This window comes from Carcharodon carcharias, chromosome 14 (assembly GCF_017639515.1).
Source record: "Carcharodon carcharias isolate sCarCar2 chromosome 14, sCarCar2.pri, whole genome shotgun sequence".
In the NCBI taxonomy this organism is placed as follows: Eukaryota; Metazoa; Chordata; class Chondrichthyes; order Lamniformes; family Lamnidae; genus Carcharodon; species Carcharodon carcharias.
Genome location: NC_054480.1, coordinates 80,015,397 through 80,041,928, shown reverse-complemented (window position 1 = coordinate 80,041,928; position 26,532 = coordinate 80,015,397). Strand labels below are relative to the sequence as shown.

The 26,532-nt window shown below is 44.7% G+C and overlaps 1 protein-coding gene across 7 annotated transcripts in view; it reads left to right on the top strand.

Annotated features, from left to right (window-relative positions):
• The window catches only part of LOC121286863 (phospholipid transfer protein), a 230,480-nt gene extending 208,590 nt beyond the window's left edge, over nt 1-21,890 (top strand). For all 7 annotated transcript variants that reach the window (XM_041204034.1, XM_041204036.1, XM_041204033.1 and 4 more), the window contains 2 exons: nt 18,730-18,806; nt 19,898-21,890. In XM_041204034.1, the coding sequence (XP_041059968.1) occupies nt 18,730-18,806; nt 19,898-20,005 (185 nt within the window). In that variant the 3' untranslated portion in view covers nt 20,006-21,890. The remainder of the gene's footprint in view (nt 1-18,729; nt 18,807-19,897) is intronic.
• The last annotated feature ends 4,642 nt before the right edge of the window (nt 21,891-26,532 follow it).

Here is a 26,532-nt window from a genome sequence, read left to right as displayed (position 1 = left end):
TGAGGCAGTGTTTACACACTCACCATGCTGCAGATTGTCAGTGTGAGGCACTGTGTTTACACACTCACCATGCTGCAGATTGTCAGTGTGAGGCACTGAGTTTACACACTCACCATGCTGCAGATTGTCAGTGTGAGGCACTGTGTTTACACACTCACCATGCTGTAGATTGTCAATGTGAGGTATTATGTTTACACACTTAGCATGCTGTAGACTATCACTGTGAGGCACTGTGTTTACACACTCACCATGCTGCAGATTATCAGCGTGAGGCACTGTGTTTACACACTCACCATGCTGTAGATTGTCAGTGTGAGGCACTGTGTTTACACACTCACCATGCTGTAGATTATCAGTGTGAGGCACTGTGTTTACACATTCAATATGCTGTAGATTGTCAGTGTGAGACACTGTCTTTACACACTCAGCATGCTGCAGATAATCAGTGTGAGGCACTGTGTTTACACACTCACCATGCTGCAGATTGTCAGTGTGAGGCACTGTGTTTACACTCACCATGTTGTAGATTGTCAGTGTGAGGAACTGTGTTTACACACTCACCATGCTGCAGATTATCAGTGCGAGGCACTGTATTTACACACTCACCATGCTGTAAATTATCAGTGCGAGGCACTGTCTTTACACACTCACCATGCTGCAGATTATCAGTGTGAGGCAGTGTTTACACACTCACCATGCTGCAGATTGTCAGTGTGAGGCACTGTGTTTACACACTCACCATGCTGCAGATTGTCAGTGTGAGGCACTGAGTTTACACACTCACCATGCTGCAGATTGTCAGTGTGAGGCACTGTGTTTACACACTCACCATGCTGCAGATTATCAGTGTGAGGCACTGTGTTTACACACTCACCATTCTGTAGATTGTCAGTGTGAGGCACTATGTTTACACACTCACCATGCTGTAGATTGTCAGTGTGAGGCACTGTGTTTACACACTCACCATGCTGTAGATTATCAGTGTGAGGCACTGTGTCTACACAGTCATCATGCTTTCGATTATCAGTGTGAGGCACTGTGTTTACACACTCACCATGCTGTAGATTGTCAGTGTGAGCTACTATGTTTACACACTTAGCATGCTGTAGATTGTCACTGTGAGGCACTGTGTTTACACACTCACCATGCTGCAGATTATCAGCATGAGGCACTGTGTTTACACACTCACCATGCTGTAGATTGTCAGTGTGAGGCACTGTGTTTACACAATCACCATGCTGTAGATTATCAGTGTGAGGCACTGTGTTTACACATTCAATATGCTGTAGATTGTCAGTGTGAGACACTGTCTTTACACACTCACCATGCTGCAGATAATCAGTGTGAGGCACTGTGTTTACACACTCACCATGCTGCAGATTGTCAGTGTGAGGCACTGTGTTTACACACTCACCATGCTGTAGATTGTCAGTGTGAGGCACTGTGTTTACACACTCACCATGCTGCAGATTATCAGTGTGAGGCACTGTGTTTACACACTCACCATGCTGTAGATTATCAGTGTGAGGCACTGTGTTTACACACTCACCATGCTGCAGATTATCAGTGTGAGGCACTGTGTTTACACACTCACCATGCTGTAGATTATCAGTGTGAGGCACTGTCTTTACACACTCACCATGCTGTAGATTATCAGTGTGAGGCACTGTGTTTACACACTCACCATGCTGCAGATTGTCAGTGTGAGGCACTGTGTTTACACACTCACCATGCTGTAGATTGTCAGTGTGAGGTATTATGTTTACACACTTAGCATGCTGTAGACTATCACTGTGAGGCACTGTGTTTACACACTCACCATGCTGCAGATTATCAGCGTGAGGCACTGTGTTTACACACTCACCATGCTGTAGATTATCAGTGTGAGGCACTGTGTTTACACACTCACCATGCTGCAGATTATCAGTGTGAGGCACTGTGTTTACACACTCACCATACTGTAAATTATCAGTGTGAGGCACTGTCTTTACACACTCACCATGCTGTAGATTATCAGTGTGAGGCACTGTGTTTACACACTCACCATGCTGTAGATTGTCAGTGTGAGGCACTGTGTTTACACACTCACCATGCTGTAGATTGTCAGTGTGAGGTATTATGTTTACACACTTAGCATGCTGTAGACTATCACTGTGAGGCACTGTGTTTACACACTCACCATGCTGCAGATTATCAGCGTGAGGCACTGTGTTTACACACTCACCATGCTGCAGATTATCAGTGTGAGGCACTGTGTTTACACACTCACCATGCTGTAGATTATCAGTGCTGAGGCACTGTGTTTACACACTCACCATGCTGTAGATTGTCAGTGTGAGGCACTGTGTTTACACACTCACCATGCTGTAGATTGTCAGTGTGAGGCACTGTGTTTACACACTCACCATGCTGCAGATTATCAGTGTGAGGCACTGTGTTTACACACTCACCATGCTGTAGATTGTCAGTGTGAGGCACTGTGTTTACACACTCACCATGCTGTAGGTTATCAGTGAGAGCACTGTGTTTACACACTCACCATGCTGCAGATTATCAGTGTGAGGCACTGTGTTTACACACTCACCATGCTGTAGATTATCAGTGCGAGGCACTGTCTTTACACACTCACCATGCTGCAGATTATCAGTGTGAGGCACTGTGTTTACACACTCACCATGCTGTAGATTGTCAGTGTGAGGCACTGTGTTTACACACTCACCATGCTGCAGATTGTCAGTGTGAGGCACTGTGTTTACACATTCACCATGCTGTAGATTATCAGTGAGGCACTGTGTTTACATACTCACCATGCTGTAGATTATCAGTGAGGCACTGTGTTTACACACTCACCATGCTGTAGATTATCAGTGTGAGGCACTGTGTTTACATACTCACCATGCTGTAGATTATCAGTGAGGCCCTGTGTTTACACACTCACCATGCTGTAGATTATCAGTGAGGCCCTGTGTTTACACACTCACCATGCTGCAGATTATCAGTGTGAGGCACTGTGTTTACACACTCACCATGCCGTAGATTATCAGTGTGAGGCACTGTGTTTAAACACTCACCATGCTGTAGGTTATCAGTGAAGCACTGTGTTTACACACTCACCATGCTGCAGATTATCAGTGTGAGGCACTGTGTTTACACACTCACCATGCTGTAGATTATCAGTGCGAGGCACTGTCTTTACACACTCACCATGCTGCAGATTATCAGCGTGAGGCACTGTGTTTACACACACCATCCTGCAGATTGTCAGTGTGAGGCACTGTGTTTACACACTCACCATGCTGCAGATTGTCAGTGTGAGGCACTGTGTTTACACATTCACCATGCTGTAGATTATCAGTGAGGCACTGTGTTTACATACTCACCATGCTGTAGATTATCAGTGAGGCACTGTGTTTACACACTCACCATGCTGTAGATTATCAGTGTGAGGCACTGTGTTTACATACTCACCATGCTGTAGATTATCAGTGAGGCCCTGTGTTTACACACTCACCATGCTGTAGATTATCAGTGAGGCCCTGTGTTTACACACTCACCATGCTGCAGATTATCAGTGTGAGGCACTGTGTTTACACACTCACCATGCTGTAGATTATCAGTGCGAGGCACTGTCTTTACACACTCCCCATGCTGCAGATTATCAGTGTGAGGCAGTGTTTACACACTCACCATACTGTAGATTATCAGTGTGAGGCACTGTGTTTACACACTCACCATGCTGCAGATTGTCAGTGTGAGGCACTGTGTTTACACACTCACCATGCTGCAGATTATCAGTGTGAGGCAGTGTTTACACACTCACCATGCTGTAGATTGTCAGTGTGAGGCACTGTGTTTACACACTCACCATGCTGTAGATTGTAAGTGTGAGGCACTGTGTTTACACACTCACCATGCTGTAGATTATCAGTGTGAGGCACTGTGTTTACACACTCACCATGCTGCCGATTATCAGTGTGAGGCACTGTGTTTACACACTCACCATGCTGTAGATTGTCAGTGTGAGGCACTGTGTTTACACACTCACCATGCTGTAGATTGTCAGTGTGAGGCACTGTGTTTACACACTCACCATGCTGCAGATTATCAGTGTGAGGCACTGTGTTTACACACTCACCATGCTGTAGATTATCAGTGTGAGGCACTGTGTTTACACACTCACCATGCTGCAGATTATCAGTGTGAGGCACTGTGTTTACACACTCACCATGCTGTAGATTGTCAGTGTGAGGCACTGTGTTTACACACTCACCATGCTGTAGATTGTCAGTGTGAGGCACTGTGTTTACACACTCACCATGCTGTAGATTATCAGTGTGAGGCACTGTGTTTACACACTCACCATGCTGTAGATTATCAGTGTGAGGCACTGTGTTTACACACTCACCATGCTGTAGATTGTCAGTGTGAGGCACTGTGTTTACACACTCACCATGCTGTAGATTTTCAGTGTGAGGCACTGTGTTTACACACTCACCATGCTGTAGATTATCAGTGTGAGGCACTGTGTTTACACACTCACCATGCTGCAGATTATCAGTGTGAGGCACTGTGTTTACACACTCACCATGCTGCAGATTGTCAGTGTGAGGCACTGTGTTTACACACTCACCATGCTGCAGATTATCAGTGTGAGGCACTGTGTTTACACACTCACCATGCTGTAGATTATCTGTGTGAAGCACTGTGTTTACACACTCACCATGCTGAAGATTATCAGTGTGAGGCACTGTGTTTACACACTCACCATGCTGTAGATTATCAGTGTGAGGCACTGTGTTTACACACTCACCATGCTGTAGATTATCAGTGTGAGGCACTGTGTTTACACACTCACCATGCTGCAGATTGTCAGTGTGAGGCACTGTGTTTACACACTCACCATGCTGCAGATTGTCAGTGTGAGGCACTGTGTTTACACACTCACCATGCTGCAGATTGTCAGTGTGAGGCACTGTGTTTACACACTCACCATGCTGTAGATTGTCAGTGTGAGGCACTGTGTTTACACACTCAGCATGCTGTAGATTATCAGTGTGAGGCACTGTGTTTACACACTCACCATGCTGCAGATTATCAGTGTGAGGCACTGTGTTTACACACTCACCATGCTGTAGATTGTCAGTGTGAGGCACTGTGTTTACACACTCACCATGCTGTAGATTATCAGTGTGAGGCACTGTGTTTACACACTCACCATGCTGTAGATTGTCAGTGTGAGTCACTGTCTTTACACACTCAGCATGCTGCAGATTATCAGTGTGAGGCACTGTGTTTACACACTCACCATGCTGCAGATTGTCAGTGTGAGGCACTGTGTTTACACTCACCATGCTGTAGATTGTCAGTGTGAGGCACTGTGTTTACACACTCACCATGCTGCAGATTATCAGTGTGAGGCACTGTGTTTACACACTCACCATGCTGTAGATTATCAGTGTGAGGCACTGTGTTTACACACTCACCATGCTGCAGATTATCAGTGTGAGGCAGTGTTTACACACTCACCATGCTGCAGATTGTCAGTGTGAGGCACTGTGTTTACACACTCACCATGCTGCAGATTGTCAGTGTGAGGCACTGTGTTTACACACTCACCATGCTGCAGATTGTCAGTGTGAGGCACTGTGTTTACACACTCACCATGCTGTAGATTGTCAGTGTGAGGCACTGTGTTTACACACTCACCATGCTGTAGATTATCAGTGTGAGGCACTGTGTTTACACACTCACCATGCTGCAGATTGTCAGTGTGAGGCACTGTGTTTACACACTCACCATGCTGCAGATTATCAGTGTGAGGCACTGTGTTTACACACTCACCATGCTGTAGATTGTCAGTGTGAGGCACTATGTTTACACACTCACCATGCTGTAGATTGTCAGTGTGAGGCACTGTGTTTACACACTCACCATGCTGTAGATTATCAGTGTGAGGCACTGTGTCTACACAGTCATCGTGCTTTCGATTATCAGTGTGAGGCACTGTGTTTACACACTCACCATGCTGTAGATTGTCAGTGTGAGGTACTATGTTTACACACTTAGCATGCTGTAGATTGTCACTGTGAGGCACTGTGTTTACACACTCACCATGCTGCAGATTATCAGCGTGAGGCACTGTGTTTACACACTCACCATGCTGTAGATTATCAGTGTGAGGTACTATGTTTACACACTTAGCATGCTGCAGATTTTCAGTGTGAGGCACTGTGTTTACACACTCACCATGCTGTAGATTGTCAGTGTGAGGCACTATGTTTACAGACTCACCATACTGTAGATTGTCAGTGTGAGGCACTGTGTTTACACACTCACCATGCTGTAGATTATCAGCGTGAGGCACTGTGTTTACACACTCACCATGCTGTAGATTATCAGTGTGAGGCACTGTGTTTACACATTCAATATGCTGTAGATTGTCAGTGTGAGGCACTGTGTTTACACTCACCAAGTTGTAGATTTTCAGCGTGAGGAACTGTGTTTACACACTCACCATGCTGTAAATTATCAGTGCGAGGCTCTGTCTTTACACACTCATCATGCTGCAGATTATCAGTGTGAGGCAGTGTTTACACACTCACCATGCTGCAGATTGTCAGTGTGAGGCACTGTGTTTACACACTCACCATGCTGCAGATTATCAGTGTGAGGCACTGTGTTTACACACTCACCATGCTGTAGGTTATCTGTGTGAAGCACTGTGTTTACACACTCACCATGCTGAAGATTATCAGTGTGATGCACTGTGTTTACACACTCACCATGCTGTAAATTATCAGTGCGAGGCACTGTCTTTACACACTCACCATGCTGCAGATTATCAGTGTGAGGCAGTGTTTACACACTCACCATGCTGCAGATTGTCAGTGTGAGGCACTGTGTTTACACACTCACCATGCTGCAGATTGTCAGTGTGAGGCACTGAGTTTACACACTCACCATGCTGCAGATTGTCAGTGTGAGGCACTGTGTTTACACACTCACCATGCTGTAGATTGTCAATGTGAGGTATTATGTTTACACACTTAGCATGCTGTAGACTATCACTGTGAGGCACTGTGTTTACACACTCACCATGCTGCAGATTATCTGCATGAGGCACTGTGTTTACACACTCACCATTCTGTAGATTGTCAGTGTGAGGCACTGTGTTTACACACTCACCATGCTGTAGATTATCAGTGTGAGGCACTGTGTTTACACATTCAATATGCTGTAGATTGTCAGTGTGAGACACTGTCTTTACACACTCAGCATGCTGCAGATAATCAGTGTGAGGCACTGTGTTTACACACTCACCATGCTGCAGATTGTCAGTGTGAGGCACTGTGTTTACACTCACCATGTTGTAGATTGTCAGTGTGAGGAACTGTGTTTACACACTCACCATGCTGCAGATTATCAGTGCGAGGCACTGTATTTACACACTCACCATGCTGTAAATTATCAGTGCGAGGCACTGTCTTTACACACTCACCATGCTGCAGATTATCAGTGTGAGGCAGTGTTTACACACTCACCATGCTGCAGATTGTCAGTGTGAGGCACTGTGTTTACACACTCACCATGCTGCAGATTGTCAGTGTGAGGCACTGAGTTTACACACTCACCATGCTGCAGATTGTCAGTGTGAGGCACTGTGTTTACACACTCACCATGCTGTAGATTGTCAATATGAGGTATTATGTTTACACACTTAGCATGCTGTAGACTATCACTGTGAGGCACTGTGTTTACACACTCACCATGCTGCAGATTATCAGCGTGAGGCACTGTGTTTACACACTCACCATGCTGTAGATTGTCAGTGTGAGGCACTGTGTTTACACACTCACCATGCTGTAGATTATCAGTGTGAGGCACTGTGTTTACACATTCAATATGCTGTAGATTGTCAGTGTGAGACACTGTCTTTACACACTCAGCATGCTGCAGATAATCAGTGTGAGGCACTGTGTTTACACACTCACCATGCTGCAGATTGTCAGTGTGAGGCACTGTGTTTACACTCACCATGTTGTAGATTGTCAGTGTGAGGAACTGTGTTTACACACTCACCATGCTGCAGATTATCAGTGCGAGGCACTGTATTTACACACTCACCATGCTGTAAATTATCAGTGCGAGGCACTGTCTTTACACACTCACCATGCTGCAGATTATCAGTGTGAGGCAGTGTTTACACACTCACCATGCTGCAGATTGTCAGTGTGAGGCACTGAGTTTACACACTCACCATGCTGCAGATTGTCAGTGTGAGGCACTGTGTTTACACACTCACCATGCTGTAGATTGTCAGTGTGAGCTACTATGTTTACACACTTAGCATGCTGTAGATTGTCACTGTGAAGCACTGTGTTTACACACTCACCTTGCTGCAGATTATCAGCATGAGGCACTGTGTTTACACACTCACCATGCTGTAGATTGTCAGTGTGAGGCACTGTGTTTACACAATCACCATGCTGTAGATTATCAGTGTGAGGCACTGTGTTTACACATTCAATATGCTGCAGATTGTCAGTGTGAGACACTGTCTTTACACAATCACCATGCTGCAGATAATCAGTGTGAGGCACTGTGTTTACACACTCACCATGCTGCAGATTGTCAGTGTGAGGCACGGTGTTTACACTCACCATGTCGTAGATTGTCAGTGTGAGGAACTGTGTTTACACACTCACCATGCTGCAGATTATCAGTGTGAGGCATTGTGTTTACACGCTCACCATGCTGTAGGTTATCCGTGTGAAGCACTGTGTTTACACACTCACCATGCTGCAGATTATCAGTGTGAGGCACTGTGTTTACACACTCACCATACTGTAAATTATCAGTGTGAGGCACTGTCTTTACACACTCACCATGCTGTAGATTATCAGTGTGAGGCAGTGTTTACACACTCACCATGCTGCAGATTGTCAGTGTGAGGCACTGTGTTTACACACTCACCATGCTGTAGATTGTCAGTGTGAGGTATTATGTTTACACACTTAGCATGCTGTAGACTATCACTGTGAGGCACTGTGTTTACACACTCACCATGCTGCAGATTATCAGCGTGAGGCACTGTGTTTACACGCTCACCATGCTGTAGGTTATCCGTGTGAAGCACTGTGTTTACACACTCACCATGCTGCAGATTATCAGTGTGAGGCACTGTGTTTACACACTCACCATACTGTAAATTATCAGTGTGAGGCACTGTCTTTACACAATCACCATGCTGTAGATTATCAGTGTGAGGCAGTGTTTACACACTCACCATGCTGTAGATTGTCAGTGTGAGGCACTGTGTTTACACACTCACCATGCTGTAGATTGTCAGTGTGAGGTATTATGTTTACACACTTAGCATGCTGTAGACTATCACTGTGAGGCACTGTGTTTACACACTCACCATGCTGCAGATTATCAGCGTGAGGCACTGTGTTTACACACTCACCGTGCTGCAGATTAATACTGTGAGGCACTGTGTTTACACACTCACCATGCTGTCGATTATCAGTGCGAAGCACTGTGGTTACACACTCACCATGCCGTAGATTGTCAGTGTGAGGCACTGTGTTTACACCTTCACCATGCTGTAGATTGTCAGTGTGAGACACTGTCTTTACACACTCACCATGCTGCAGATAATCAGTGTGAGGCACTGTGTTTACACACTCACCATGCCGTAGATTATCAGTGTGAGGCACTGTGTTTAAACACTCACCATGCTGTAGGTTATCAGTGAAACACTGTGTTTACACACTCACCATGCTGCAGATTATCAGTGTGAGGCACTGTGTTTACACACTCACCATGCTGTAGATTATCAGTGCGAGGCACTGTCTTTACACACTCACCATGCTGCAGATTATCAGCGTGAGGCACTGTGTTTACACACACCATCCTGCAGATTGTCAGTGTGAGGCACTGTGTTTACACACTCACCATGCTGCAGATTGTCAGTGTGAGGCACTGTGTTTACACATTCACCATGCTGTAGATTATCAGTGAGGCACTGTGTTTACATACTCACCATGCTGTAGATTATCAGTGAGGCACTGTGTTTACACACTCACCATGCTGTAGATTATCAGTGTGAGGCACTGTGTTTACATACTCACCATGCTGTAGATTATCAGTGAGGCCCTGTGTTTACACACTCACCATGCTGTAGATTATCAGTGAGGCCCTGTGTTTACACACTCACCATGCTGCAGATTATCAGTGTGAGGCACTGTGTTTACACACTCACCATGCCGTAGATTATCAGTGTGAGGCACTGTGTTTAAACACTCACCATGCTGTAGGTTATCAGTGAAACACTGTGTTTACACACTCACCATGCTGCAGATTATCAGTGTGAGGCACTGTGTTTACACACTCACCATGCTGTAGATTATCAGTGCGAGGCACTGTCTTTACACACTCACCATGCTGCAGATTATCAGCGTGAGGCACTGTGTTTACACACACCATCCTGCAGATTGTCAGTGTGAGGCACTGTGTTTACACACTCACCATGCTGCAGATTGTCAGTGTGAGGCACTGTGTTTACACATTCACCATGCTGTAAATTATCAGTGAGGCACTGTGTTTACATACTCACCATGCTGTAGATTATCAGTGAGGCACTGTGTTTACACACTCACCATGCTGTAGATTATCAGTGTGAGGCACTGTGTTTACATACTCACCATGCTGTAGATTATCAGTGAGGCCCTGTGTTTACACACTCACCATGCTGTAGATTATCAGTGAGGCCCTGTGTTTACACACTCACCATGCTGCAGATTATCAGTGTGAGGCACTGTGTTTACACACTCACCATGCTGTAGATTATCAGTGCGAGGCACTGTCTTTACACACTCCCCATGCTGCAGATTATCAGTGTGAGGCAGTGTTTACACACTCACCATACTGTAGATTATCAGTGTGAGGCACTGTGTTTACACACTCACCATGCTGCAGATTGTCAGTGTGAGGCACTGTGTTTACACACTCACCATGCTGCAGATTATCAGTGTGAGGCACTGTGTTTACACACTCACCATGCTGTAGATTGTCAGTGTGAGGCACTATGTTTACACACTCACCATGCTGTAGATTGTCAGTGTGAGGCACTGTGTTTACACACTCACCATGCTGTAGATTATCAGTGTGAGGCACTGTGTCTACACAGTCATCGTGCTTTCGATTATCAGTGTGAGGCACTGTGTTTACACACTCACCATGCTGTAGATTGTCAGTGTGAGGTACTATGTTTACACACTTAGCATGCTGTAGATTGTCACTGTGAGGCACTGTGTTTACACACTCACCATGCTGCAGATTATCAGCGTGAGGCACTGTGTTTACACACTCACCATGCTGTAGATTATCAGTGTGAGGTACTATGTTTACACACTTAGCATGCTGCAGATTATCAGTGTGAGACACTGTGTTTACACACTCACCATGCTGTAGATTGTCAGTGTGAGGCACTATGTTTACAGACTCACCATACTGTAGATTGTCAGTGTGAGGCACTGTGTTTACACACTCACCATGCTGTAGATTATCAGCGTGAGGCACTGTGTTTACACACTCACCATGCTGTAGATTATCAGTGTGAGGCACTGTGTTTACACATTCAATATGCTGTAGATTGTCAGTGTGAGGCACTGTGTTTACACTCACCAAGTTGTAGATTTTCAGCGTGAGGAACTGTGTTTACACACTCACCATGCTGTAAATTATCAGTGCGAGGCTCTGTCTTTACACACTCATCATGCTGCAGATTATCAGTGTGAGGCAGTGTTTACACACTCACCATGCTGCAGATTGTCAGTGTGAGGCACTGTGTTTACACACTCACCATGCTGCAGATTATCAGTGTGAGGCACTGTGTTTACACACTCACCATGCTGTAGGTTATCTGTGTGAAGCACTGTGTTTACACACTCACCATGCTGAAGATTATCAGTGTGATGCACTGTGTTTACACACTCACCATGCTGTAAATTATCAGTGCGAGGCACTGTCTTTACACACTCACCATGCTGCAGATTATCAGTGTGAGGCAGTGTTTACACACTCACCATGCTGCAGATTGTCAGTGTGAGGCACTGTGTTTACACACTCACCATGCTGCAGATTGTCAGTGTGAGGCACTGAGTTTACACACTCACCATGCTGCAGATTGTCAGTGTGAGGCACTGTGTTTACACACTCACCATGCTGTAGATTGTCAATATGAGGTATTATGTTTACACACTTAGCATGCTGTAGACTATCACTGTGAGGCACTGTGTTTACACACTCACCATGCTGCAGATTATCAGCGTGAGGCACTGTGTTTACACACTCACCATGCTGTAGATTGTCAGTGTGAGGCACTGTGTTTACACACTCACCATGCTGTAGATTATCAGTGTGAGGCACTGTGTTTACACATTCAATATGCTGTAGATTGTCAGTGTGAGACACTGTCTTTACACACTCAGCATGCTGCAGATAATCAGTGTGAGGCACTGTGTTTACACACTCACCATGCTGCAGATTGTCAGTGTGAGGCACTGTGTTTACACTCACCATGTTGTAGATTGTCAGTGTGAGGAACTGTGTTTACACACTCACCATGCTGCAGATTATCAGTGCGAGGCACTGTATTTACACACTCACCATGCTGTAAATTATCAGTGCGAGGCACTGTCTTTACACACTCACCATGCTGCAGATTATCAGTGTGAGGCAGTGTTTACACACTCACCATGCTGCAGATTGTCAGTGTGAGGCACTGTGTTTACACACTCACCATGCTGCAGATTGTCAGTGTGAGGCACTGAGTTTACACACTCACCATGCTGCAGATTGTCAGTGTGAGGCACTGTGTTTACACACTCACCATGCTGTAGATTGTCAATGTGAGGTATTATGTTTACACACTTAGCATGCTGTAGACTATCACTGTGAGGCACTGTGTTTACACACTCACCATGCTGCAGATTATCAGCGTGAGGCGCTGTGTTTACACACTCACCATGCTGTAGATTGTCAGTGTGAGGCACTGTGTTTACACACTCACCATGCTGTAGATTATTAGTGTGAGGCACTGTGTTTACACATTCAATATGCTGTAGATTGTCAGTGTGAGACACTGTCTTTACACACTCAGCATGCTGCAGATAATCAGTGTGAGGCACTGTGTTTACACACTCACCATGCTGCAGATTGTCAGTGTGAGGCACTGTGTTTACACTCACCATGTTGTAGATTGTCAGTGTGAGGAACTGTGTTTACACACTCACCATGCTGCAGATTTTCAGTGCGAGGCACTGTATTTACACACTCACCATGCTGTAAATTATCAGCGCGACGCACTGTCTTTACACACTCACCATGCTGCAGATTATCAGTGTGAGGCAGCGTTTACACACTCACCATGCTGCAGATTGTCAGTGTGAGGCACTGTGTTTACACACTCACCATGCTGCAGATTGTCAGTGTGAGGCACTGAGTTTACACACTCACCATGCTGCAGATTGTCAGTGTGAGGCACTGTGTTTACACACTCACCATGCTGCAGATTATCAGTGTGAGGCACTGTGTTTACACACTCACCATTCTGTAGATTGTCAGTGTGAGGCACTATGTTTACACACTCACCATGCTGTAGATTGTCAGTGTGAGGCACTGTGTTTACACACTCACCATGCTGTAGATTATCAGTGTGAGGCACTGTGTCTACACAGTCATCATGCTTTCGATTATCAGTGTGAGGCACTGTGTTTACACACTCACCATGCTGTAGATTGTCAGTGTGAGCTACTATGTTTACACACTTAGCATGCTGTAGATTGTCACTGTGAGGCACTGTGTTTACACACTCACCATGCTGCAGATTATCAGCATGAGGCACTGTGTTTACACACTCACCATGCTGTAGATTGTCAGTGTGAGGCACTGTGTTTACACAATCACCATGCTGTAGATTATCAGTGGTGAGGCACTGTGTTTACACATTCAATATGCTGTAGATTGTCAGTGTGAGACACTGTCTTTACACAAACACCATGCTGCAGATAATCAGTGTGAGGCACTGTGTTTACACACTCACCATACTGTAAATTATCAGTGTGAGGCACTGTCTTTACACACTCACCATGCTGTAGATTATCAGTGTGAGGCAGTGTTTACACACTCACCATGCTGCAGATTGTCAGTGTGAGGCACTGTGTTTACACACTCACCATGCTGTAGATTGTCAGTGTGAGGTATTATGTTTACACACTTAGCATGCTGTAGACTATCACTGTGAGGCACTGTGTTTACACACTCACCATGCTGCAGATTATCAGCGTGAGGCACTGTGTTTACACGCTCACCATGCTGTAGGTTATCCGTGTGAAGCACTGTGTTTACACACTCACCATGCTGCAGATTATCAGTGTGAGGCACTGTGTTTACACACTCACCATACTGTAAATTATCAGTGTGAGGCACTGTCTTTACACAATCACCATGCTGTAGATTATCAGTGTGAGGCAGTGTTTACACACTCACCATGCTGCAGATTGTCAGTGTGAGGCACTGTGTTTACACACTCACCATGCTGTAGATTGTCAGTGTGAGGTATTATGTTTACACACTTAGCATGCTGTAGACTATCACTGTGAGGCACTGTGTTTACACACTCACCATGCTGCAGATTATCAGCGTGAGGCACTGTGTTTACACACTCACCATGCTGCAGATTAATACTGTGAGGCACTGTGTTTACACACTCACCATGCTCTCGATTATCAGTGCGAAGCACTGTGGTTACACACTCACCATGCCGTAGATTGTCAGTGTGAGGCACTGTGTTTACACCTTCACCATGCTGTAGATTGTCAGTGTGAGACACTGTCTTTACACACTCACCATGCTGCAGATAATCAGTGTGAGGCACTGTGTTTACACACTCACCATGCCGTAGATTATCAGTGTGAGGCACTGTGTTTAAACACTCACCATGCTGTAGGTTATCAGTGAAACACTGTGTTTACACACTCACCATGCTGCAGATTATCAGTGTGAGGCACTGTGTTTACACACTCACCATGCTGTAGATTATCAGTGCGAGGCACTGTCTTTACACACTCACCATGCTGCAGATTATCAGCGTGAGGCACTGTGTTTACACACACCATCCTGCAGATTGTCAGTGTGAGGCACTGTGTTTACACACTCACCATGCTGCAGATTGTCAGTGTGAGGCACTGTGTTTACACATTCACCATGCTGTAGATTATCAGTGAGGCACTGTGTTTACATACTCACCATGCTGTAGATTATCAGTGAGGCACTGTGTTTACACACTCACCATGCTGTAGATTATCAGTGTGAGGCACTGTGTTTACATACTCACCATGCTGTAGATTATCAGTGAGGCCCTGTGTTTACACACTCACCATGCTGTAGATTATCAGTGAGGCCCTGTGTTTACACACTCACCATGCTGCAGATTATCAGTGTGAGGCACTGTGTTTACACACTCACCATGCCGTAGATTACCAGTGTGAGGCACTGTGTTTAAACACTCACCATGCTGTAGGTTATCAGTGAAACACTGTGTTTACACACTCACCATGCTGCAGATTATCAGTGTGAGGCACTGTGTTTACACACTCACCATGCTGTAGATTATCAGTGCGAGGCACTGTCTTTACACACTCACCATGCTGCAGATTATCAGCGTGAGGCACTGTGTTTACACACACCATCCTGCAGATTGTCAGTGTGAGGCACTGTGTTTACACACTCACCATGCTGCAGATTGTCAGTGTGAGGCACTGTGTTTACACATTCACCATGCTGTAGATTATCAGTGAGGCACTGTGTTTACATACTCACCATGCTGTAGATTATCAGTGAGGCACTGTGTTTACACACTCACCATGCTGTAGATTATCAGTGTGAGGCACTGTGTTTACATACTCACCATGCTGTAGATTATCAGTGAGGCCCTGTGTTTACACACTCACCATGCTGCAGATTATCAGTGTGAGGCACTGTGTTTACACACTCACCATGCTGTAGATTATCAGTGCGAGGCACTGTCTTTACACACTCCCCATGCTGCAGATTATCAGTGTGAGGCAGTGTTTACACACTCACCATGCTGTAGATTGTCAGTGTGAGGCACTGTATTTACACACTCACCATACTGTAGATTATCAGTGTGAGGCACTGTGTTTACACACTCACCATGCTGTAGATTGTCAGTGTGAGGCACTGTGTTTACACACTCACCATACTGTAGATTATCAGTGTGAGGCACTGTGTTTACACACTCACCATGCTGTAGATTGTCAGTGTGAGGCACTGTATTTACACACTAACCATACTGTAGATTGTCAGTGTGAGGCACTGTGTTTACACACTCACCATACTGTAGATTATCAGTGTGAGGCACTGTGTTTACACACTCACCATGCTGCAGATTGTCAGTGTGAGGCACTGTGTTTACACACTCACCATACTGTAGATTATCAGTGTGAGGCACTGTGTTTACACACTCACCATGCTGCAGATTGTCAGTGTGAGGCACTGTATTTACGCACTCACCATACTGTAGATTATCAGTGTGAGGCACTGTGTTTACACACTCACCATACTGTAGATTATCAGTGTGTGGCACTGTATTTACACACTCACCATGCTGCAGGATGTCAGTGTGAGGCACTGTATTTACACACTCACCATGCTGCAGATTGTCAGTGTGAGGCACTGTGTTTACACACTCACCATACTGTAGATTATCAGTGTGAGGCACTGTGTTTACACACTCACCATACTGTCGATTATCAGTAAGGCACTGTGTTTACACACTCACCATGGTGCAGATTGTCAGTGTGCGGCACTGTATTTACACACTCACCACCCTGTAGATTATCAGTGTGAGGCACTGTGTTTACACACTCACCATGCTGTAGATTGTCAGCGATGGTGCTGTAGTTAAGTAGCGATAAAATATATTTCACTAAAGCTATTTGTTCGTACCTTACAAACATGCTGGGCTATCAATCAGACTAGATAAATGATGAAATGAATATTGCTGTGCCCAGCTATGTGGAAGAGGTGGTAGTTGTGGACCCACACAACCTGTTGAACTCTGTTACAGCAGCATTCACTGTCCCTTACACTTGTACAACATCTGGAGCATGGCCTGGAGGAATGCTGATTGCCAGGGAGGTGCACGTGAAAGTGGGTAATCAGACATCACTGCAGTGTGATGTGGTGAAGCACATTCCGTTTCTATAATGGCTTAACTTTGCTCCACTGCTGTTAGCCAAGTGCTCTCCCCTGAGAGGACTGAACCCTCCAAACTCTTGGCTCTGTGAAAATTATCAATACATGGCCTAGACATTGGGATATTCAACAACGGGGTCATCATAGGTGATTTCAACATTGTCCTTATCCAATAGTTATCTGTATGTGTACATGTTGCAGGAGAGCAATGAATAGTAACCTCAACAGAAAACCTCTATGGCCAGAATATTTTGGACAGTGGGGTTTCCCATCCTGCCATCCAAAGATTCGGTAGAGAACACATCCCCGCTAATCCTGCAGCCATTTCACACTCGAGTGAGCGTCATTTGGCTGCAGGTGGGACTTCCACCCCAATTTGGATGGAAGTCCCGCCTTAGCTGCCAACCAATCTGATTGGCTGGCAGATCTCTAGTCCCTGCAGTGGACTTAAGTGGAATTTCACAAAGTCCTAGGAGTGCACGGAAAGGTGAGTCTTTGGGGTCTCAGGGCCGGGAGGTTTAGGGAAGGTCTGTGGAGGCGGATACTGGGGGGTTGGGGTTGGGGTTGGGGTTGGGATTGGGATGTCAGGGGAGAGGCTGGGGGTGTTGAAGGGGGAGGCTCAATGGCTACCAGACCTTAAGCAGGGTTGTGGGGCGCGTGAATCTAAAAGGGGAGATGGAAATGCACCGGCTCCGCCCCTCCCCATCCCCCAACTTCCTGCCCAGGGCCCGGACCCGATTATATTTGGGCTTCCCCCATAGCCCAGAACACCTCCCGCCAGCCTGAAAACTGAGGCTGGGTGGGAAACAGGGCCTTAGTCAAGGCAAGTGCCAGCGGCCCATCTGAGGCCTCACATCCCCCAATGTAAAATCGCTGAGAATTCAGGGTGGGCAAGAACCCAGCGGAAAACCCATTCGTGCTATTTCACTCACCACCTGCCTCAAAACTCGCCAGCGGGGGGAGCGTGAAGTTCAAACTTATCTGTTTTTCTCCCCTCCAAGGGAATCCTGTCCTAGGGAAGCTGATGCATTTTATAGGAGTCCAGAGTAACATTCTCATAGCTAAATCTGAATGCAAGCTAGAATGTTATATTCTGTGATTTGGTATTGCAGCACTCAGCACCTTTATAGAATGGAACCAAAGAATCATAAAATGGTTACAACATGGAAGGCCATTCAGCCCATTTTGCCTGTGCCAGGTCTCTGGGAGAACAACTTAGCTTGTCCCATTCCCCTGTCTTTTCTCCATATCCCTGCCAATCTTTTCTCTGCAGATAATTATTAATTTCCCTTTTGAAAGCCAGGATTTAATGCCAAACCATCAGAACAGATGGAATTTTGTGTCCCATACCCAACAGTAAGGAACATGTAAATGGTGCTAAAATGCAAACTCACCCTCGGATATCTATATTCACTGTCAGCCCATTTTTATTCTTTCTCTGTTTAGAGCGGATTCTGGAAGGAGTGCAGATTCCACTTCCAGAAGGGATTGACCTCATCAATGAGACTGTGAAAAACCATATGGTGGGTAATCTCGTAACACACTGCACCTCCTGTGTGCTAATTATTTACGTTAATCTGTTACCAGGTTTGGTAAAGTCTGATATGAAACGGTTGAACAATTCTGTCACCTTAGACCCAAAACAACATGCTCATGATTACACTGTATACACCATCGTACAATATATCATCCCATGTAGTGCTTCATACATGTTACATATGTTAGCCTATGTAGTACTTCAAGCCTGTTACTATAAAGTACATCAATCCTACACAATGTACCTGCTACATTAAAGGCTGTATTAAAGGCCAGAATGCAGATGTATCCTCCCCAATTTGTGCCAACAGACACAAGTGGTCCGTCTGTATCTTGCTATAGTTTTGGACCTCCATGTCACTGTGACCTCAGATGTAACTCTTTCTCTGGTTGTAGCAGTGGAAGGAAGGATGTGATTCTAGGAATCCTCTCCCTCCTGGTCAAAGAGAGGAGCCTCTCAATGGCCCAGAGGTCTGTGTTTACTGGAGATTCCATTGAATTTAACACCACTTTTATTAACAATTGTATTTATAATTTGGGGCAGGGCGAGTGTGGGGAGGCTGTAGGTGTGTGGGGTGCGGACATGGGTCTGCAGGCTTGAAGGGCTACAGGAGTGGAGGAGCTGTGGACATCTAGGGGCAGACAGGGGAAGGAATGGACATTGTTGAAGGGTCTGACATGGGGGGAGGGAATCAGATTATAGGATGGTTTATTGGTAAGCTTGGTGGATGAGGAAGGAAGCACTCCTCCTCCTCCTCCTCCTTGCCCACAAGATGAGCTGGAAAGGCACTTACCTCTTCCATCTGACTGTCCTCACCTCCTTTCGGCTGCTATCTTCCTGAGACCCGAGAAACCTGACCGGCTAGCATTAAATTTAAAACAGCACTAATATGTGAGGCATGCAGTGTTATTGTAATATTTAAATCACCAACTGGGCTCTGGAGAGTTGGCTGGTCACCCACCCCTGGTCATCCATTAACATCCAAACTGCATGAGTTGGAGTTAGTTTTTGATTTTTAAACATTTTTTGACCTTACTGTGTTTGATATGGAGACTAATTGTTCTTTGTAATTCCCAGGGTTTTCTGTCAATTGGAGCAGATTTACATTTTTACAAAGGCCTGAGGGAGGTTATTTATATGAATAAGCAGCCACCCTTCCCTAACAACACAACTGTCAGCAACTAGGAACCAAGCTGTGAAGAATGGAAACCTCCACACAGAGTATGAAGACCCTCAGCAGTATTATCACTTAATCATTATCCTTGAATTTTATTAACCTAACACTGGCTATGTAGATCTGCTCACTTTGTCTCAATACGTCTTGGGGATGATTACCCTTTGCCTTGGGCAGAGTGTAGAGATAAACTGTTCAAGCCTTTGTTGCACACTGGAGGAGAGATTGGTAGTGCAAGTGTAAACAATTGATCATTTATTGTTATTATTTTCTAGTGGAGTTTAGTAGTAGTAAATTGATGGGCTGTTGTTACTTAACACGGTACCACCAGCTAAAATCTTAACATAACCTCAAAATGCTGGACATACCTTCAGCACACAAAGGTAAAAGGTCAAAATTCATGTCCAGGTGAGTGTAAGGCTCCATTACATCATCATATAAATGTAGTTACAGTATTAGGGTGATGTAGGCCAAACATTGGCTACATCTCCCATTGAGTATGTGACTTGTGTAACTCTCAGTGTTAAGTAGATTGCATAAAAAATCACATCCAAAGAGTCTACAGGAACACTCCCTATGTAGATAATACAGGAGACCCACTCTTGGTGTCCCATATATGCTCATTGTAACCTTCAGTCTGCCTATTCAATGATCCAATCTCATGTCAGATACTTGATATTGCAGACAGCTAGGAATTAGTCCATTCATTCCATTAGAACAGTGGCCTCCTAAACATAAGGTGTGTGTGATTAGTGGAACTAGCTTCTGTTCTGTGGGCAGGATAATATTACTCCTTTTACAATCTTTGTTGGTGAAGACATCATTTGATGAACAACTCTATTGGGAGCTCAGCTCATTCATCTGCTCCTGAAATCTCTCGGCCAGCTCACCTGCCTCTACATAATGAATTTCTTTCTTTCAGAAGGCAGCCTTCTGTTTTGTGAAATGATGGTTTGTGCCTCAGTGATGATCTGTATTAAACACCACCTGTGGTGTGGTTCTTGGTTATGAATATAGCCCTTGAAATTCCACAGGGAATCCCAGTCTCCTGTCATAACTCCAGGAATCAGAGAAAGCCCTCTCCTGCTTAATTTCAGGGCCAATATTTACCAACCTATTGCATGTACAAGCACACTTAGCCTTAGTCAGAAGAGGTTATAAATAACCTCTTTTGTTTAGATGAAATGTCTCCCTTGTTTATTATTTCTTCCTTTTTGGCCTTTTATTTATTTTGACATCATTTTTTTTATAATTTTGCACTCATCAAAGTGAAGGATATTGACTTTCTACTTTGGGCACCAGATGAGGGCATTGAATACCTCTACAAAATCCCAGCCTGTGTACATCAGCCCCAAGCTCATGTGAATTTTTTTTCCCACACCCTCATCTGCCCTCTCTCACTGAGATTGTCACCATAGTGCTAGATTAAGCACCAGAAGCAGGGGTGACCCTGCCTAAACTCATTTCATGTAGGACATAACAGCTAGAATACAGCAGACTTTCATTGAACTTGGATCCCAAAGACCAAAGGCCAGTAGGAAGCCACTTCAGCCTTTCCATGACTGGGAGTGGCATGTAATGGTGACAAACTGATGAGTTAAATATTCTATGTAATGGATACTTATAGCTGAAATATTCCATATTCTTAATGGTGCTGGTGGTACCACACCAATAGATAATCCCTGTAATGTTTCTGGATACATTATTCCAAATACTAGTTGTATGGAAAGCCATTCTACATGTATTCAGTATCGTAATAACTCATACAGTGTTTCAGTGTGTTTTAGTCACACATAATGCCAAAACTTGCTCCTGTATATTCATATATTTCTCCTAATGACCAATTGTATCACTTACAGTTTAATAAAGATAATGACAATGTCACTTTACTTGAAACTATGCCTCACCTGGTGAGTATCAGGGCCAATGTGAAGGTGAAGGTCTTCAGCAATCCACTCTGCCCATCAGAATGTGTGTAGATTCTGTGGGAATGTTTATATTAGTCAATGATTTAATATGGGCCTGTAAAAGTGTAACAACCTTGTTGCCATACCAAGATCACTGCTTTGTACAGAGAAAGCCTGCACAAGGCAAAATTAAACAGGATTAAATTGTTAAAATCTCTGAGTATTAGGCTGCAACGGGTTCTGTAAGATCAGCAAACTAATTTTTAAACAACAGATTACATGACTAATGTCAAATGTTTTCAATGTAGTCAAATTTGAACAGTAGTGAAGGTGAATGGGTGGGACACTATTACTGTGTTATACTGTAATTGATCACTGACTGTCACTTAGACTGTCATTGTTAGCTATCCCTTGATTCGAGGATACTCTACTTAGGGTTGCAGCTTTCTGCCATGGGTCTTTGTGTGACTGAACAGGCTGATTCTCAACCTGCAGATTTTTAAGCACATGGGACATTCCTCCCATTGAATATGGAGGATGCGGTGGAGGCATTGCTGATGGAATTTCTCTAGTGCTCATATGTGTCGCTGATACACAGTCCAGTTCTCACTGCAGTACAGGAGTGTTGTGTTGTGACATCAACTGTTTTGTTCACTAGGATGTTTGTTGATTTGTTTTCAAACACTCGCTTCCATGGTTTTTAAAAAGCTGATCTGGTGTTGGATCTCCCGATCAATGAAGACCTTTTGAAGCAGGTGCCTGTCAAGGTATGGGAAGTGGTCAACATATTCCAGAGACTCGCCTACAACATATCCTCAGTGCGCTAAGAATTCCGCTGACAGCCAATTTAAGATTGTCAGTCAGGCTCACAGTGTGGCACATTTATGTGTACTGGAAGCTACATATAATAATACACAGGGCCCTGTTCTTTGCAGACTGAAAGAACATTTACACACACTGCACCTGTTTCAGCTAAACAAAATAAGTGATAACCATTCGCTGACTCACTCCTCAGGGCAATGCCTTGATCAATCAGGTTCAAGCTGTCTGGTTTAAATTTCAAACAATGCTTGGTAGTTAACTGTCAGTCACCATCACTGGTGCATTCTCCATTGCAATGCCTCTAACAATCAGAGTCCACTTGCCAACCAATCAGCACTCTTTTTTCTCATGCAGCATAAATTGTTGTTTTCCCCTTATTGGTATTCCTATGAATTGCCCTGATGGGTGCAAGATGAAAAGCTTCAACTCTTTTTCAGCAATACTCAAGTTCCATGCAACCAAATGACTACATCTGAGAGGTGCAGTATTTGTCTGACCAGGTGTGGGTTGATAATGTGAGTTTTGTTTTGGCAACATACAAGGGCAGTCAAGTTTCTTATATGAGAATTGAGATCGAGAGTGGATTGCAAATCTGGTGTAGAATGGACAGTGACACTGCAGATACCTGCAAACCGTAGATCATGTATGTCTGTCTATGGTGGTCAGTTTAGTTTTGGCACAGAGTCGACTGAGGTTAAAGAGTTTTCCACTGTATTTAATACTGACACCAGAGGGTAGTTGAACTTCGATGAGGTGAATAGCCACTGTCAGGTAGATTGTAAATAATATGGGGCTATCACATAGCCTTGCTTGACACTAGTCTGGTTTTGAAGGTGTCTGTTTCAGATCTCCCACAGGACAGGAGATCAACCTTCTCAACAAACAAGGAAGGATGCCACCTCCCACAGTGACAATTGATCTGATATGCCCACCTTTAGATGAGAACTCTACTGCGAAATAAATCTCACACACCATTCAGAGTAATTTCGGAGAAGGTAATTGTCAATCCTCGCGGTCACCCTCATCCTGGGCAGTTGAGCTGTTGTAATGCTGCCTTCTTGACTTGCAACCTTGGGTTGTTCTGCCAGACAACGAAGGCTGCTTATTTTTGTTCTAGGGGGTCACATATTTCAGCATCATTTTCATCCAACCAGTCCTGGCGACGATGTTACTTGAACCCAATGGTCTGGGCCCAGGAGTTGAGTACAGCTGAATTTATTTGATCCCACTGTTCTGGAATTGAGTTGGATGTGTGAAGATTTTCCAGATTAGTCATGAGTTGCACTTGTAATTCCTTTCTTCTGGGCTGCTTTAGCTGAGACATTGATTATCTTTCTCTTGAACTTTTGGGCCTTGCAATGTCCTGGTGCTAGGTGGATGTTCATCACAAATTGAACATGTCGATGATCTGTCCAGCAGGCATGAGATCCCTGCATGGATCAAGTGATAGAGACATCAATTAGATCTTTCACTTGAACTATTACTTAATCTAGTAGGTGCCAGTGCTTTGATGTAGGATGCCTCTATGTAGTTTTGTACATGTCCTCTGTACTCTGGTGGAAGAGGCTGTTTGTTCTAATGAGGTTATGCTGAACAGCAGGAGGATACTATTTACATTGGCTTTTACCACCCCATTTTTCCCAGTAGCTCCTCGCCAGACATCAGAGTCATGGCCAACTATGGCATTAAAATTCCCCCATAGGATCTTTTCTTCTTTTGGGATGGGACTGTGAACTTCATCAGGCCAGAATAGAATTTTTCCTTAAAGTCTTCATCAGAGTCAAGGGTTGGGGACATAGGTACTGATGATGGTGACAAATTGGTTCTGGCAATGTCAGTTTGGAGTCTTGATAATTCATGTAATACAATTGTTTACTGCAAATGGCCACAGACTGTCACTGTTACGCTGTAACTGGTCACTGGCTGGTGGGAAGAGTGGATCAAAGAACTGTTGGGCTGGTGGTACAGTCTACTGGTGGATCGGTGGAAATGGTGAACCGGTAGTAGGAAATTGGATTGGTAGTTCTGGTGGGCTGATTGGACTGGTAAACTGGCAGGCTGGTAGACTCATGGGACTGGAAACCGGTGAATTGGTGGGGCTGATAAAGCGGATATATGAAGTGAGGAAAAATGATTGACTGGACAAATGCACAGGAAGATCCATGAAGGTGAGATATTTAGAATGATGTATGCTGGAGGTGGGGAGGAGGGGGTGGGCGCAGGAGGGGTGCCTCAAATGGGATTCCTGACAGCAGCAAAGACAGGTAGTCTGGGAAGAACTAGCTTGGGGACAGGTAGGGAAAGAGACAGAGGCAGTTTCTTGAGATGGCTGTAGGAAATGGAATAGCCATTCAGTTAAAATATAATAGGGTCACCATGGAAAGGAGCAAAGTGGCTGGAGGAAAAGCCAGGACTGAGGATCCAGCAACGACCAAGAATTCGAAATAAGAACAACAAAATCTAACGGTTGTAAGAAAAAGAACTTCAAATAAAATGCAGAAAGCTGCAACAGGTGTGGGAGATACAGGTTTACTGGCATGCAGTGCCACCTGTTGTTTGGAGGACTGAAAGGTGAGTCAACTTTTCAATCTCACAAGCAGGCATTGGCCTTGGCGTTATCAGACATTACAGCAACAAGCCTAACACAATCAGGACAGTAGAAGTGGTGGCAGTCATGAGATTTTGAATATATTGATTTTAGATAGCCAGATAGAAACAGTACTGACAACATTGTGGTGCAGTGGGTGCTGGCTCACTGCCCTCAGGGAGATGGATCAGTTCCTGGGACAGTAATCACATCATGGAGAAGGGAACTGTCTCTATACATTAGATGCCATTGATCTCCTGGACTTGTTCCCATTGCCTGGATAGTTGGACAAGAATTTTCCACGTTATTTCTTCCTATCTTTGTAACCTCCACCAGCCCTACAATACACTGAGATCCTTCAATTCTGGCCTCTTGCATAACTGCAGTTTTCATTACTCCGCCATTGGTGGCTGTGCATTTAGTACATTGAAGGTGCTATAAAAATACAAAGTTGTTGTTGGCCCAGAGTTTTTTTTTTACTTTATCTTGCTCAGGTAGCTGGGGTTGGGTGAGGGAATAATGCTCCAGCCATCACGAATGTTGGGCAGACTTGATGGGACAACTGGCCTTTTCCAGCTGGTCAGTTTTGTATGTCTGTAAAATCCAAGGAAACATTGAGTACATTCTAGAATGTCAACCTAGGGATTCAAATAGACTGGAAGGACAGGAATTTTAGCTTCTGCAGTTCTTTGCTCCAAGGCAGCTCTTATGCACAGCACTGCCACCTCCAGCATGGTTAGCGCAAGGAGGCAGGTCCCAAATCCACCCCAGCCGGAAGGGGGTTCATACCAATCTGATCCACACCAGCCATCCAACCAATGAGAAGAGTTGCTGTGTGAATATACATGTTGTAGACCGGACCTATGGATAGTGATGGGAGAGACTCCAACTTACTTTCCATCATATGGATGACCAGGAATCTTCCCCAGTCTTACTGTCTGCCATTGGCATGTGTTGAAAGGATTTGTAAGTTAATACTCAACCTGCTTGGCTGTGTTATCAACACACCTTCCTTGCCCATCAAATCCTGGAGTCTCTAGCTCAGAGACAGCGACACTACCCACTGCACCAAACAACCTCTTGTTAATTAATGCCCATGAATTGCAGTTCCTAACACATTGTAATTAATTGAATAATTTTTTTTGAAATGCTGTGTTCACTTTGATAGCTAAAGGTATCAGAAAAATTTAAAGATAATGTTATGAAGATGTGCTCATATTAA